Source organism: Schistocerca cancellata, chromosome 11, assembly GCF_023864275.1.
Source record: "Schistocerca cancellata isolate TAMUIC-IGC-003103 chromosome 11, iqSchCanc2.1, whole genome shotgun sequence".
Lineage (NCBI taxonomy): Eukaryota > Metazoa > Arthropoda > Insecta > Orthoptera > Acrididae > Schistocerca > Schistocerca cancellata.
Genome location: NC_064636.1, coordinates 165,364,111 through 165,381,584, shown reverse-complemented (window position 1 = coordinate 165,381,584; position 17,474 = coordinate 165,364,111). Strand labels below are relative to the sequence as shown.

Here is a 17,474-nt window from a genome sequence, read left to right as displayed (position 1 = left end):
TACAAATGTCTGATTACTTTACAAATGAGTTAATGCGTTAAATATTGGCCAATAAGCATGTAAACAACAAAAAGTTTATGAAAGGCTTGAAATTACGCTTAAAATTTGTTGGAAGATGCTAAGTGCTCTCATTACGAAACACTGAATGAATACAGTCTGGGTGATCTGCACTCCATTTTAAGCAAAAGCTAATTATTCATGGATCTCAATGTTTATGACATCATATCTCCAGGCCTGTGTGTCATACAATGATGTAATTTGGAGGTACTTTCTCTGGTATATGTGGATACTGTCTGCAAATTGTGTTGCAAATAGAGTTAGTAGTAAAGAAGTAGTGAATTAAAACCTCATGCCCGAGGGTGAAGTTTGACTGCACAAAAAGGAAAAGTGTAGCAAGGGACAAAATGTTTTCCTTTAATCATTTTGCAGAATCTGTCAGCAAGAAAAAGTTTTGTAAAGATAAAAAATTATATGTAAACTTTGTAGAAAGTCACAAACTGCTCTCATTCTCAAATACACTCCTGGAAATGGAAAAAAGAACACATTGACACCGGTGTGTCAGACCCACCATACTTGCTCCGGACACTGCGAGAGGGCTGTACAAGCAATGATCACACGCACGGCACAGCGGACACACCAGGAACCGCGGTGTTGGCCGTCGAATGGCGCTAGCTGCGCAGCATTTGTGCACCGCCGCCGTCAGTGTCAGCCAGTTTGCCGTGGCATACAGAGCTCCATCGCAGTCTTTAACACTGGTAGCATGCCGCGACAGCGTGGACGTGAACCGTATGTGCAGTTGACGGACTTTGAGCGAGGGCGTATAGTGGGCATGCGGGAGGCCGGGTGGACGTACCGCCGAATTGCTCAACACGTGGGGCGTGAGGTCTCCACAGTACATCGATGTTGTCGCCAGTGGTCGGCGTAAGGTGCACGTGCCCGTCGACCTGGGACCGGACAGCAGCGACGCACGGATGCACGCCAAGACCGTAGGATCCTACGCAGTGCCGTTGGGGCACGCACCGCCACTTCCCAGCAAATTAGGGACACTGTTGCTCCTGGGGTATCGGCGAGGACCATTCGCAACCGTCTCCATGAAGCTGGGCTATGGTCCCGCACACCATTAGGCCGTCTTCCGCTCACGCCCCAACATCGTGCAGCCTGCCTCCAGTGGTGTCGCGACAGGCGTGAATGGAGGGACGAATGGAGACGCTTCTGCCTCGGTGCCAATGATGGTCGTATGCGTGTTTGGCGCCGTGCAGGTGAGTGCCACAATCAGGACTGCATACGACCGAGGCACACAGGGCCAACACCCGGCATCATGGTGTGGGGAGCGATCTCCTACACTGGCCGTACATCACTGGTGATCGTCGAGGGGACACTGAATAGTGCACGGTACATCCAAACCGTCATCGAACCCATCGTTCTACCATTCCTAGACCGGCTAGGGAACTTGCTGTTCCAACAGGACAATGCACGTCCGCATGTATCCCGTGCCACCCAACGTGCTCTAGAAGGTGTAAGTCAACTACCCTGGCCAGCAAGATCTCCGGATCTGTCCCCCATTGAGCATGTTTGGGACTGGATGAAGCGTCGTCTCACGCGGTCTGCACGTCTAGCACAAACGCTGGTCCAACTGAGGCGCCAGGTGGAAATGGCATGGCAAGCTGTTCCACAGGACTACATCCAGCATCTCTACGATCGTCTCCATGGGAGAATAGCAGCCTGCATTGCTGTGAAAGGTGGATATACACTGTACTAGTGCCGACATTGTGCATGCTCTGTTGCCTGTGTCTATGTGCCTGTGGTTCTGTCAGTGTGATCATGTGATGTATCTGACCCCAGGAATGTGTCAATAAAGTTTCCCCTTCCTGGGACAATGAATTCACGGTGTTCTTATTTCAATTTCCAGGAGTGTACTAAATGAATGAAGTGCGCCGTCAGTTACACTGTCTCACGACAAACTCACAGTTTCGAAGTGTAATACTTTTTTACTTTGTTAAACTTTTAACGTAGGATTATACCTTATTATAAATTTGGTCTTTAATTATGCACAATATTGAAAACTGAATTTTTGTTTCTCCTATGCTGCAGCTGGCACCTGGTTCCAAGACGTCTGGACACACCCATATAAAAGGCGAATGACGTGAGGAATCTTAATGGTGCCTGGTATGGGATGTCTGTACGTGAGAGAGCAACTTATAGGAGCTACGCAACAATGGCGGCCATCTTCAAATCTGTCATCTTGGATTTGGGCTACGTGTTTCAAATGGGAAAAGTGCGTTACGTGGCATGCCATTTTGAATTGCCTCTTTCTGAGGAACACACATTTAAAATTTTATTTTTCTTTATTTACACGTCAAATTCTGTAGGACCAAATTGAGGAGCAAATCTCTAAGGTCACGGAACGTTTCAGTACATGAAATTACGACATAAAATTACAGATAAAAATAAAATGTTTTTGAACCCAAGAACAGTCAAGTCATGTTGTTGTTGTTGTGGTCTTCAGTCCTGAGACTGGTTTGATGCAGCTCTCCGTGCTACTCTATCCTGTGCAAGCTTCTTCATCTCCCAGTACTTACTGCAACCTACATCTTTCTGAATCTGCTTAGTGTATTCGTCTCTTGGTATCCCTCTACGATTTTTACCCTCCATGCTGCCTTCCAATGCTAAATTTGTGATCCCTTGATGCCTCAAAACATGTCCTACCAACCGGTCCCTTCTTTTTGTCAAGTTGTGCCACAACCTCCTCTTCTCTCCAATTGTATTCAATACCTCCTCATTAGTTATGTGATCTACCCATCTAATCTTCAGCATTCTTCTGTAGCACCACATTTCGAAAGCTTCTATTCTCTTCTTGTCCAAAATATTTATCGTCCACGTTTCACTTCCATACATGGCTACACTCCATACAATACTTTCAGAAACGACTTCCTGACACTTAAATCTATACTCGATGTTAACAAATTTCTCTTCTTCAGAAACGCTTTCCTTGCCATTGCCAGTCTACATTTTATATCCCCTCTACATCAACCATCATCAGTTATTTTACTCCCTAAATAGCAAAACTCCTTTACTACTTTAAGTGTCTCATTTCCTAATCTAATTCCCTCACCATCACCCGACTTAATTCGACTACATTCCATTATCCTCGTTTTGCTTTTGTTGATGTTCATCTTATATCCTCCTTTCAAGACACTTTCCATTCCGTTCAACTGCTCTTCCAAGTCTTTTGCTGTCTCTGACAGAATTACAATGTCATCGGCGAACCTCAAAGTTTTTATTTCTTCTCCATGAATTTTAATACCTACTCCAAATTTTTCTTTTGTTTCCTTTACTGCTTGCTCAATATACAGATTGAATAACATCGGGGAGAGGCTACAACCCTGTCTCACTCCCTTCCCAACCACTGCTTCCCTTTCATGCCCCCTCGACTCATAACTGTGATCTGGTTTCTGTACAAATTGTAAATAGCCTTTCGCTCTACGTATTTTACCCATGTCACCTTCAGAATTTGAAAGAGAGTATTCCAGTTAACATTGTCAAAAGCTTTCTCTAAGTCTACAAATGCTAGAAACATAGGTTTGCCTTTTCTTAATCTTTCTTCTAAGATAGCTCGTAAGGTTAGTATTGCCTCACGTGTTCCAGCATTTCTATGGAATCCAAACTGATCTTCCCCGAGGTCCGCTTCTACCAGTTTTTCCACTCGTCTGTAAAGAATTCGTGTTAGTATTTTGCAGCTGTGACTTATTAAACTGATAGTTCGGTAATTTTCACATCTGTCAACACCTGCTTTCTTTGGGATTGGAATTATTATATTCTTCTTGAAGTCTGAGGGTATTTCGCCTGTCTCATACATCTTGCCCACCAGATGGTAGAGTTTTGTCATGACTGGCTCTCCCAAGGCCGTTAGTAGTTCCAATGGAATGTTGTCTACTCCCGGGGCCTTGTTTCGACTCAGGTCTTTCAGTGCTCTGTCAAACTCTTCAAGCAGTATCGTATCTCCCATTTCATCTTCATCTACATCCTCTTGCATTTCCATAATATTGTCCTCAAGTACATCGCCCTTGTATAAACCCTCTATATACTCCTTCCACCTATCTGCTTTCCCTTCTTTGCTTAGAACTGGGTTTCCATCTGAGCTCTTGATATTCATACAAGTGGTTCTCTTCTCTCCAAAGGTATCTTTAATTTTCCTGTATGCAGTATCTATCTTACCCCTAGTGAGAGAAGCCTATACATCCTTACATTTGTCCTCTAGCCATCTCTGCTTAGCCATTTTGCACTTCCTGTTGATCTCATTTTTGAGACGTTTGTATTCCTTTTTGCCTGCTTCATTTACTGCATCTTTATATTTTCTCCTTTCTTCTGTTACCCAACAATTTCTATTAGTCTTCGTCTTTTTACCTACTTGATCGTCTGCTGCCTTCACTACTTCATCCCTCAGAGCTACCCATTCTTCTTCTACTGTATTTCTTTCCCCCATTCCTGTCAATTGTTCCCTTATGCTCTCCCTGAAACTCTGTACAACCTCTGGTTTAGTCAGTTTATCCAGGTCCCATCTCCTTAAAGTAGCACCTTTTTGTAGTTTCTTCAGTTTTAATCTACAGCTCATAACCAATAGATTGTGGTCACATCTGCCAATGGAAATGTCTTACAATTTAAAACCTGGTTCCTAAATCTCTGTCTTACCATTATATAATCTATCTGATCCCTTTTAGTATCTCCAGGATTCTTCCATGTATACAACCTTCTTTTATGATTCTTGAACCAAGTGTTAGCGATGATTAGGTTGTTCTCTGTGTAAAATTCTACCAGACGGCTTTCTCTCATTTCTTCCCCCCAATCCATATTCACCTACTAAGATTCCTTCTCTCCCTTTTCCTACTACCGAATTCCAGTCACCCATGACTATTAAATTTTCGTCTCCCTTCACTACCTGAATAATTTCTTTTATCTCATCATACATTTCATCAATTTCTTCGTCATCTGCAGAGCAGTTGGCATATAAACTTGTACTACTGTAGTAGGCGTGGGCTTCGTGTCTATCTTGGCCACAATAATGCGTTCACTATGCTGTTTGTAGTAGCTTAACCGCACTCCTATTTTTTTATTCATTATTAAACCTACTCCTGTATTACCCCTATTTGATTTTGTATTTATAACCCTGTATTCACCTGACCAGAAGTCTTGTTCCTCCTGCCACCGAACATCACTAATTCCCACTATATCTAACTTTAACCAATCCATTTCCCTTTTTAAATTTTCTAACCTACCTGCCTGATTAAGGGATCTGACATTCCACACTCCGATCCGTAGAACGCCAGATTTCTTTCTCCTGATAACGACGTCCTCCTGAGTAGTCCCCACCCGGAGATCCGAATGGGGGACTATTTTACCTCCGGAATATTTTACCCAAGAGGACGCCATCATCGTTTATCCATACAGTAGAACTGCATGCCCTCGGGACAAATTAGGCTGTAGGGTTCGCAGTACCATCACAGCAAGGCCGTTTTGGTTGATGTTACAAGGCCAGATCAGTCAATCATCCAGACTGTTGCCCCTACTGTTGCAACTACTGAAAAGGCTGCTGCCCCTCTTCAGGAACCACATGTTTGTCTGGCCTTCAACAGATACCCCTCCGTTGTGGTTGCCACCTGTATCGCTGAGGCACGCAAGCCTCCCCACCAACGGCAAGGTCCATGGTTCATGGGGGGGGGGGGGGTCAGTCAAGTCATAAGTTTAAATAAACACAATCAACAATATTACATAAGAATCAGCTCAAGTTTTCAAGGAACTCCTCAACAAAATAGAAGGAGTGACCCATGAGGAAACTCTTCAGTTTCGATTTGAAAGTGCGTGGATTACTGCTAACATTTTTGAATTCTTGTGATAGCTTACTGAAAATGGATGCAGCAGTATACTGCACACTTTTCAGCACAAGAGTGAAGGAAAACCGATCCAAATGCAGGTTCGATTTCTGCCGAGTATTAACAGAGTGAAAGCTGCTTATTCTTGGGAATAAGCTGATATTGTTAACAAGGAACGACAGTAAAGAGGGGCCAATGTTAAAATACTCAGACTAGTGAACAGCGGTCGACAGAAGGTTCACGAACTTACACCACTTATTGCCCGAACCACCCGTTTCTGAGCCAAAAATATCCTTTCAAAACGGGAAGTGTTAGCACAAAATATAATATCATACGAAATAAGCAAAGTAGACTAATTTTCATGTCGAACTACCACTTACTTCAGATACCATTTGAGTAGTACAAATGGCAGCATTTAGTCTCTGAACAAGATCCTGAATGTGGACTTTCCATGACAGTTTACTATCTATCTGAACACCTAGAAATTTGAACTGTTCAGTTTCACTACTCGTATGCCCATTCTGCGAAATTAAAATGTCGGGTTTTGTCGAATTGTGTGTTAGAAACTGTAAAAACTGAGCCTTACTGTGATTTGGTGTTAGTTTATTTTCTACAAGCCACGAACTTATGTCGTGAACTGCACTATCTGAAACTGAGCTAATGTTGCCCACAACATCCTTTACTGCCAAGCTAGTGTCATCAGCAGACAGAAATGTTTTAGAGTCACCCGTAATACTACAGGGTACATCATTTATATAAATAAGGAACAGGAGTGGCCCCAGCACTGATCTCTGCCCGGCCCCCCTCCCCCCATTTGACCGTAACCCCACTCAGACCCCACATCACAGCCTTTCTCAACACTGTGAATAATGAACTTTTGCTCCGTGTTGTTAAAGTAAGAGGTGAACCAATTGTGAGCTACTCTCTGTATTCTTCTGGAGCAATATATTGTGATCAACACAATCAAACACCTTAGTTAAATAAAAAAATATGCCTAGTGTTCGAAACCTTTTGTTTACCGTATTAACTCGAATCTAAGCTGCACTTTTTTTCCATTTTTTGTAATCCAAAACACTGCCTGTGGCTTAGAATCGAGTGCAAAGCAAGCGGAAGTTCTGAAAAATGTTGGTAGGTGCCACCACAACTAATTTCTGCCGTTGAATATATGTAGCGCGACACAGGCATGCTTTGTAGGCACAAAGATAAATACTGGCGCCAAAACCTCTGCGTCAGTAAATAAAAAAAGAGTGGAAGGCGAGCTTTTTTTCTCCGCCCCGAGTTTCGACCACTGCATTTTCATACATTATCCAACGAAGTAAATACAAATTCCGTATTGTTCATCTTCCAATGTAACAGAATTTCAATGTACTACGAAAATCCGTCTGGCAAGACTGTTTTGGATGTTTGTCAATATGGCCAACTCTGCGTTCTGAATTTTTTCCTACCCCTGAGAAGAGATGGTTGCTAATAGGAACCTGATGAAATGTGAATCACATGCAGTATTCTCTTCACCATAAGAATAATACGAATATAAACATTTTGCCATGTATTCTTTCGTGTTTGCTGCTATCTCGTTTAAATCCTGTCTGCCTAATAAACTACGAAACTAGAGCGGGACAACAGAAAACGCGGAAGAATATACGTATCGTGTCATGTTTATATTTGTATTATTCTAATGCCTAATAGTGATACAGTCAGAAATGATGCACAGCAACTGACTAGATTTTTAAATCTAAGATGACTCTGATTTCTATGCAGAATTTGATGTACTAAAGAAGTGGCCGCAAAGATTTTCAAACTGAGAAACATTTTCGCCTAACTCTCGTTCAGAACATGTTCTATCATACGCAGTCTATTATTTGGTTCTTGTTGATCATTATGAAAGAAAGCAGCAGTGTAAGTAACATCAAATAGCAGTCTCTTGCCATTGTTTCGCTAATGAGACAATTCCTCTCCTTTTTTTATTGTAAGCGGTGTTAGCGCGCGCAAAAGCAAGCCATGCCGCGAGCGGCGACAGACCGTAAACACGCACTATCAGAATGCGACGAACAGTAAATGCATTTTCTGCTTAGAGTGACGTAAGCACCTAGAACAAAGAAAATGGCACTTATCAGATCGAAGCAAAATAAGCAGTCGATTCAAACCAGACGAAACACGTGAAAAAGTAAAGGTACCCGTATAAATACGGACGGAGCACCTGACGCATAGCAATGGCCACCTGGTAAAGCTTAACTGCTAAGCTTACGACTCGAACCAAACTACTGTAGCTGTATCGTCATTCATTCGACCTAAATTGTGTCACATATTACAATGGACCAACATTGTTTCGATTTGGAGGTGCGGCCACTTGAATTTCAAGTCTCAAATTTCAAGTGCGGCTTAGATTCGGGATTTTTTTTTTTTTTTTTTTTTTTTCCTTTATTGGAGTCTCATTTTTCAGGTGCGGCTTAGATTCGAGTAAATACTGTAACCCATCCGGTACCTCAAAGAGAAAAGAGAATATAGCATTTTCAGTTGTTAAACTGACTTCTAAAGCTTAACTGTACATTTGATAGTGAACTATGTGACACAAAATGATCAATTATCCTTTCATACACAGGCTTTTCAATAATTTTAGGAAACAATGATGCCATAGAAACAGGTCTAAAATTGTCTACATTATCCCTTCCTCCCTTTTTACAAAGCGGCTTTACTACTGAGTACTTTAATCGTTCAGGAAACTGACGATTGCTGAAGAAAAAATTACAAATATGGCTAAGTACAGGGCTAACATGTGCAACACAGTACTTTAATATTCTGATAGGCACTCCATCGTATCCATGAGAGTCCTTTGTCTTCAATGATTTAATTATTGACACAATCTCCCCCTTGACTGTATCACAGATTTCTCTGCTTGGAAACATGATGTCCTCTGGAGGTGAGCCCTTAGTTAGAGGGACTTCCTTTAAGCACGTATACCTATCAACTGACTTCAATCTAAAAAAGGTGCAGCTCTAACACCAACTACTACAGGAATTTTTCCACGAATGATTCCACCACCACTCATTCCCATACCTACTGAGGTGCAGGCCACGCCTAGTGAAACCCAATCTACTGACAGACTCAACTGGCATCACTGCAATGCGACCCACGACCTCTGCCATCGGCACCCTCCCCAGCCCCACGTTAACAGGCCTAACACGACACATTACGGTGAGGTTGATCGTGACGCTGAAACAGTTGCACGAAATGCACATCGGTGCCACCAGGTCACCACCTACATCATATTCCCTGTCCCCATCGAGACTATTCACTGCTCCACCCACTATCACTACCTGATCCTCTTTCATAAAATTCCTACACAATTCCCTGTGCTGACTGTCACCGGAGCCAACCTACACTAGGCTTTACAATGCTGGTGACATTGTACTCATTCCCCAACACTTCCTGCAGCTGATGGCACAGGCCTCTACCTAGCAGCAGAACCACCTCCTCTCTGTCAGACTTCGCGACTGACTCAGGTCTCCTAACTGCCGAGGACTGCTGTACGTTTCCTACACCTACAAGCGGCTCCTCTTCACTCGACTCTGACAGTTGGTCAAATCTATTGCATAAACACGTAGTACAACAGTCTGAATACCACCTCCTCCTAGCTGCCTTCTTGCCAACTGCCAGTTCCCATTCCCCAGCACCCTCCACCCTCCTCAAGCTATCTAGTTTTTCCTTTGCGTATTCGAACTGCACCTGAAGAGCACAGATCTTACACTTCTACTCCTCTATCAACTTATTTCTACTACAGATTCTGCATCCCCAGGAGATGATCTCACTAGAATGTAGAATGCCCACTGGCTTCCCCATTGCAGGTGATCCACAATGGCATTTACACAGCAGGATATCACCGAAATTGTGTCGACGAGTGGTGCACGAAGTACCAGAGTGTTTGCTGCTAACTTCAATGCCCGTCATCCTGACAGAAATAATGTTTCACACGTGACAGTATCCACGTTATCGGACAAATTTCGTGCAACCGGTTCTCACGTGGACAAGCCGTACAGTGGACTTCCTATAACAGCAATTGTGGCATCGTTTGTGGAAAACCACATCACAGGATGCGCCGATTATCTGCAATATCAAATGTCAGCCGGTGATCAATCCTGCATGTGTTGCACAAACACCAACAGCATCTGTACAAGTTACAGTTGCAACGTCATCTCTCAAAGGACGATGCCAATCGGCGGGTGCTGCGCAGAATGGGCTCCGGATCAGTGTAACAGCAGTCCAAACTCCATATGACAGACGTCGTTCGGTAACGAAGCTAATTTTTGTGTGCAAGAGGAAGTAAATAAACAGAATCACCGTTACTGATCAGATCCGAACCCCTCGCAGGTGGATCCCTGTAAAGGCACTGGTGGTGAAAAAGTGATGGACTGCTGTGAGATGGGAAACGAGAATCACAGGTCCGGTGTTTATTGGTGGAACCTCGAATGGGGGTGAGGTATCTAAACACACACTCTGATTATGTGTTTTAAACACTGTTGAATGTATAGGGTGGTTTCCAAATCTTCTTCCAACACACTACTGAAGTCAGACAGTTCCCGGATGAACACTTTGGAGGTCACTGGATAGGTAGGAGGAGTCCTATCAAATGGCCACCACAATCCCCTAATCTTACACCCCTTGACTTTTATCTGTGAGGACATTTGAAATCTGTTGTGTACCCGAGGTACAAATCAACACTGTAGCTGGCATACTGAGGAGGTGTGTGCTTCTGTCGACCAACAGACACGTGTGCTGTCATGCCCACTGACAACTGTCCTAAACTTTAACAGGTCATAGCTCTTACAGAAATAAAAACATTTTAAAACATATTTCACACGTGTATTCCTGAAAAAGAGTCAGTTTAAAATTATGTGCCACATGACCCATTCCCATTTGAAACACTTAACCCAAATCCGAGACGGCAGATTACAAGAGGCCACCTCTATCGTCACAGCTCCTGTAAGTTGTGCCCCCTCCTAGAGGCATACCGTACCGGACGCCATTACGACTCCTTACGCTGTTCGACTTTTCGAGGGGTGGATCTACACTTTTGCCTCACCCTGTAAATAGGTATTGTAACTTTGTCCTACACAGGGTGATTCGAAAGTCACGTCCCGTAGGACGAACGGCCTGAACCGAAACTCCCCTCGCTTTGATCCACACTACCACCTGTCAAAATATGGAAAGCAAAGAGTATACAGTAAAACAGATTTCCAGAATGAGATTTTCACTCTGCAGCGGAGTGTGTGCCGATACGAAACTTCCCAGCAGATTAAAACTGTGTGCCGGACCGAGACTCGAAGTCGGGACCTTTGCCTTTCGCGGGCGAGTGCTCTACCGACAGCTACCCGAGCACGACTCGCACCCCGTCCTCACAGTTTTACATCTGTCGGTACCTCATCTCCTACCTACCGAACTTAGCAGAAGCTCTCCTGCGAACAGATTTGTTTCGCAGTATCTAGGATGAAGAAGTTGTCATTGCTCTTATAGTATGCAGTTTAGAGTCCACGTTTAAAGACAATTTTTTTCTGTTTTGGTCCATACTACCATCTCCGAAAGCTTGTCAGTGGAGTTCGGGTTCCCCTGTTCGTCCAATGGGACATTACTTTTGAATCGCCTCGTACATATCGTATCGTGTAGTTGCTATTTATGAAATTTTTGTTTCAAATTTTTTCTGATGTTTATTTGCACATTTATTAACACGCGATTTAAATAGTTTTCCACTAACATAATAATATGAAATAGTAATTTTGCACAGAGTTTGAACAGTGGATTCTGTGTAATGCTTAGAAGAGAAGTTCAGCGTAACACGCGAGAGTTACGTTCATGGCCACGGTTTTGAGACACTTTCACCAGTGTCGTGTACAGTTCCAGTACCTACCGCACACAATTAAGCTAAACAATACGCGTATTAAAGTGCTTCACATCGTGGACAGATCCTGAAATTTAAACTTGAGAACAGGATGTGTAGACAGCAGATCTGCATGGTTGTGTGAATGGCATCCAGTGGGTACAACAAGAATTGTCTTTAAGTGTATTACAGACAAAGTCTAGTATACAGGTAAAATAGGTTTCTCTCACCTTGTGGAATGTCATTTTACAGCACGAACTTGAAAGATATGATGTGTGAACAGTGCAGTAGGCCGTTTGCCAAATGGACGGTTTTTGCTGAGCCAAGTGAAGAACTTCACGAATAGAGATTGCAGTGTCTGCTTTATAACTTATTGCATCGCAAACTAACAATGTGAAACTACCTATCACGACTGTGAAGAGTCCATTATAAAAAGTTGATTGCTTTCTTTGAATTGTGCAGACAGACTTTGTGGTAACAAAATTAACTTCTTACTACGGGGTCTGCAGCTTGTGGTCCAGTGGCTAGCATTACTGCCTCTGGATCATGGGGCCCCGGGTTCGATTCCCGGCTAGGTTCGGTATTTTCTCTGCCCGGGGACAGGGTGTTTGTGTTATCATCATCATCATCATCATCATCATCATCATCATCATCTGTTACCACCACCACCACCACCACCACCACCACCACCACCACCACCACCTTTTGTGACAGTGGCTAGATTGGACTGTGTAAAAATTGGAACTCTGTACGGGCACTAATGACCACGCAGCTGAGTGGTCTAACATACCACACAATGATAATCTGAAGGCTACAATATCCGGCCTGTGAAGCAACATGTTTAACAAATTAACTGTTTCTGACATACATCACAGACTGTGTTATATGAAGTGCTCCTAGCTGTCATCTGATACGAGATTACAAGACGAACTGTGACTGGAATTGTTAACAAGCACTGTGACATAGGAAAACACCACACGCTCGCTGGCCGAAGAAGCACGCCCGGCCTACACTGCCGACTGCAGATACTTTAATCGAGAGGATACGGTACACACTGCAAGTTCCTGCTGCATCTTCAAATGGGCAGTCAGTTTCGAGAGAACAATTATGGCAGCAGTTGTTATGAGGATTACATTCACATTTTCCAGTCTCCGTTTTTCTGATTTTATTGCTTATAGATACGCATTTGCTGTGTTTTACTCCTACATATTGCACAATTTTTTGAACTGTATGTCACAAATTTGTGCTGTTTGTTGCAGTATGCTGATAAAATGTGCACCTTGTACAGTGTCTGCCATTATGTCAGTCGGCTACAGCCGAGCAGAAAACAGCAGCTGTGCTTTCATTTATTAGACCGAGTGAAAACTTTGAATCTGACAGGCGCACGTTACATTGCAATTGTTTACATAACAATATTCGTCACGCTACGGTACTCTAAGCCATTAAAGGCACGAGTCACTTATAGGCACGACAAAAAAACTGTAGCGTCAGTTGCCTGAGCCTGCAGTTGTGTGTGTGAGAGTTGCATTTGCGCGAGTACGTACACGTGAGTTTGTCATTTAATTTGGCAAAGGCCTTGCTGGCTGAAAGCTAAATATGTGACAGTCTTTTAGTTGTGCCTATCTGCAACTCGGCGTCTCTGCCATATGGTGAGTAGCAAATTTCCTTTTCAGAGTGCTGTTACATTCCGTCCTGGATTTCCACAGTTCCATTAAGGGCTCGCTTATTTGTTGGGCGCAATATTTCATTAATTCTAGGAACAGTTCAATTTTCTCAGTTTTACCTGTGTCAAAATTACACACACGAGATCTCGAGTACATTTTCTTCAAGACGTACCACATTTCCTCCACTTTTATTAAATAAGCACAGTCATTTCTGGTAGGAGTAACATTAGGGGTGGGGTTTTCCATTTTGTCATAGAAAATGTACACAACGCATTTATGGAATTCACGGTTGTCTCGTTTGCCCTCATCTAAAGACACACGCATGACAACACCAGCAGTGCCACAGTAAAAGGTTAGCAATTAACAGCAACAGCCTTCCATGCCAGTAATATTTCCTGGACGTACCACAATACTGCCATTATTCCAACAAACTGGAACAATGTTAAGGGCAATACTATTGCAGCCACTCACTGCTGTAAAATATGGCCTATGTAAACGCATCTTAAGGAGTAAGACACCCGTGATAACAATGTTGGAATAGTATGTAGACAGAGCTTACATAAATGAGGGGGGGGGGGGAAGGTGGTTGTTTAGCATCCTGCTGATAACAGAGTCACTGAAGATGGAACAGAAGCTCGGATTTGGAAAGGAAATTGGCTGTGCCTTTTCAAAGGAATAATCCCGGCATTCGCCTAAAATGATTTAGGGCAATCAGGGAAAACCTTAATCTAATTGGACGGACAGGGATCTGGATACGAATTCTTTGACTTACGAATTAGCCACATCATTTGCTACCTTATAGTAGCTGCCGCCTCACTCTTCACTGTGCGGATGTGGGCATTTATGTGACATCCACACAGCCTACTCACACAATACCAAGATATGAGGGATGGTCACCAAGTTTTAATTATCAAAAGAAAAATCGTAGTTACGTAAATAATTTATTTAATGTGTCTGCTGGTATATATCTGAGGTCCCAGTTGACGCTAAAATCCCAGCACCACAGAACCACAGCATACTGCCAGAGGAATCAAAATAAATTGGTGTAGCCTACCGATAAAGTGGAGTATCGTGGCAATTCATTTCTGGCAGCAACAAAAAAGTGCAGTTGTGTCACACCAATCCAGGCAACTACAATAGTAATTCTACATTACAGGGAAGAGATAGAAAAATAAAAGCTCTTCCCCTTTAAGGCGAGCCGACACACGTCTCGTGGCGATAAGTCAGAGGAATGAAATCGAGTACCGAGCTGTAGACAGTCTTCTGTCGTATTACGTGACCTGCAAACAAAATGGGAAGGAGACGGAACACCGTGGCACACAACGTACTATTTGCCACATATTCTGCAGTGTACCAAAGCAGACAGGAGGAGGAGGCCGTAAACTGCGTCGAGGACACTCTGCACGACCGTGTCGGACACGCCGCACTACGTGCGGCGAGCTCGGCCTCACTAGAAGTACTCACCCAGTTCGTTGACGGCGAGGCTGTAGGACGAGCCGCAGTGGACGGAACGCACACCCCGCGACTGCGAGTCGAAGAACTTGATGAGTCGCGGGACCAGCTCGTCCTTCTGTTCGGCGTGTCCCAGGCGACCCAGCCCGCCCCAGCCCCACGAGAAGGCACGCTTCTTGCTGTCCACCGCCACCTGCGCACGTCGCAAAATACAGACGATTTATTATCCCGGAAGACCCTCGCAGGCTGGCCCTCTCAGATTTTCTTCGTACTTATACAATTTACAGGCAAACACCCAGGTACAAATTCTATAGGACTGCGTACTTCTCGAAGGAAGCGTAATGTACTAATCTTATAACAGTCAGCTTGTTAGTTTGAGCCTCTTTAAATACAATAATTTTAATAAAATTCTATATTTGTAAAATGTGAACTTTCATGCCCGGGAATGTTACATGTCATGATGAGACGAATTTCTTACCAAACACACTGCTTTCTCTCTGCCTGTGGAGAACGTCTTTGAGGGGGTTATTGATGCAATAATTTACCAACAGCCGTATGTATTGTAGAAATTTATTTTATTTTATGAACTTCTATATGCTACCAGTTTCGGCATTACAGTGATGTCATCTTCAGGCCCCACTCGTCATAGTCGTAAAATATACACTGAAGGAGCCATATAACTGGATTCACGGATCCAGTTATATGGCTCCTTCCGTGTATAGCGATTTTACAACTATGACGAGTGGGGCCTGAAGATGGCATCACTGTAATGCCAAAACTGGTAGCACATAGACGTTCATAAAATAAAATAAATTGGTGAATTATTGCATCAAAAAGTTCATGCCAGCCATCGTCCCACGATCCATAATGGATCAATGAAGACATAATGGATAAACGAAGATCTTTGAGGGGGGGTTATAGGTTTTTGGAAGATCCGATACACACCTTTACACTCACCACGGTGAAGTAATAGTCAATTTCTGCGTGCACCTGCACAGAAAGGTGGCATCACACATTTTGAAAACTTTAGCACAGTTGGCCACTGTCAGTTACTGTCTTCCACTGCTATCACCTCGTGGTGGAAAATGTACACGTCATCTTCGGCATTGGAATCCGGATACCATTTAGTTCCACACCCTCCTCCTTTCGATTAAAATTATTACAGTGTTTAGTAATTTTCCACGGCATCTCTGTACGGCCTTTTTCAGTATATGCTCCTACATGCCAGTACTCGCGTATCATCGAATCTAAACTGTTTTGACAACTGACCTGTCTCTTTCTCCCATTCTACAGTTGCCCTGTACTGCTCTGTGTGTTTCTCAACTACTGTTGCACGCTAGTCCTACAAAAGGAAGACCTTTGAATTTGATCATCCTGTGAAGTTTTATAGGAACGAGTTTTTCCTTTTGCAAATATAATACAGAAAAAAAAAAAAAGCAGTGCAATCCTGCAGTCTTGGAGGCACTATGCCTGAGAAACAAAAATAAAAAAGGGTTAGTGGACAATTAGGGTTTGACTAATGAAAAGAAATTATGTGGTCATACCACAGCTCGTAAAAATGTACAATTTATCTCAAAATTTGCAAGAATGACAGTTTGTACTGTCATAATCAGTGGTACTAACAAGCGAAATGCTTACAAGTACTGCAGCATCCTTTGTGTTTCAGATGCTCTGAGGCAGCGGCGTGGATGAAGGTGACCCGGGGATGGTGCAAGGGTCACTCAGCTGACAGTTATTGAGCAATCTTACATCTGATCGATAGAAACTATGCTGCTAAACAGTCACCTATTCGGTGGTTATCCCTGAGCTGCCCAGTGTGAACTGCATGTGATTGCCAGGCTCCGTAAGTGAGCAAACTGTAGCACCTGTAAGGGTTGTGGGATTCACACACATATCTACATCTAGTCAGTGAAAGACTGCCCCAAAGCCATTTCCAGAAACACAGACCAAAGGATGCCGCGTGTTCGCAAAACCCGAAGGAAGAATGAAGAAATTTTGTGAGTGACACTAGCAGTTAACGCATTCCGAAATCTGGCAACTGTGCGAAATGAACACAGTACCGACAGTGCAGACACTGTAGTGCGACTGAATTTTTGACCGCACAGCTGTCTTTACTGCTCGAGTCACATTAGGGTAGATATTTTTTTAAATACAATTACAGAGCTTTTACACATTACAACTTTGTGAAAAAGAGTCCAAATTTTTATATTTCATGTCGAATAAGTGGGGATCGGAGCAAAACTGCTGCGTGCACAGTTGCAGGAGCAGAGTATCGGCACACGTATCAGAGCGACACCTTTAGCCGATGGAGAGATACTGCTGTTTTGTTGTAACTTCTAGCAGCCATTACTAATAAAACTGTAAAAAGGAAAAGGATGTCCAAATGTACCTCGTGTAATGTTTCATTGCCATTTGGGTCTTACCTCGAAAGGTGGTCTGTTATTTGAATAAACGCGTATTATGACAATTTCCTTTATACTTGTGACATTAATTGTGGAAAAAGTGAAAATAAATATTTTATTTATGAAATGACGGGATGACACTGTACGAGGAATTTACTATCAGATTCCCAACTTGTTTCCGAGATGCATACATATGTAAAAAAGTGAAGTAATTTATTTT

General features: G+C 43.2%; 1 protein-coding gene across 1 annotated transcript in view; it reads right to left on the bottom strand.

Annotated features, from left to right (window-relative positions):
• LOC126108436 (protein RCC2) overlaps positions 1 to 17,474 on the bottom strand; it is a 97,137-nt gene that overhangs the window by 27,938 nt on the left and 51,725 nt on the right. The window contains exon 7 of the mRNA XM_049913653.1: positions 14,865 to 15,045. Within this exon, the coding sequence (XP_049769610.1) occupies positions 14,865 to 15,045 (181 nt within the window). The remainder of the gene's footprint in view (positions 1 to 14,864; positions 15,046 to 17,474) is intronic.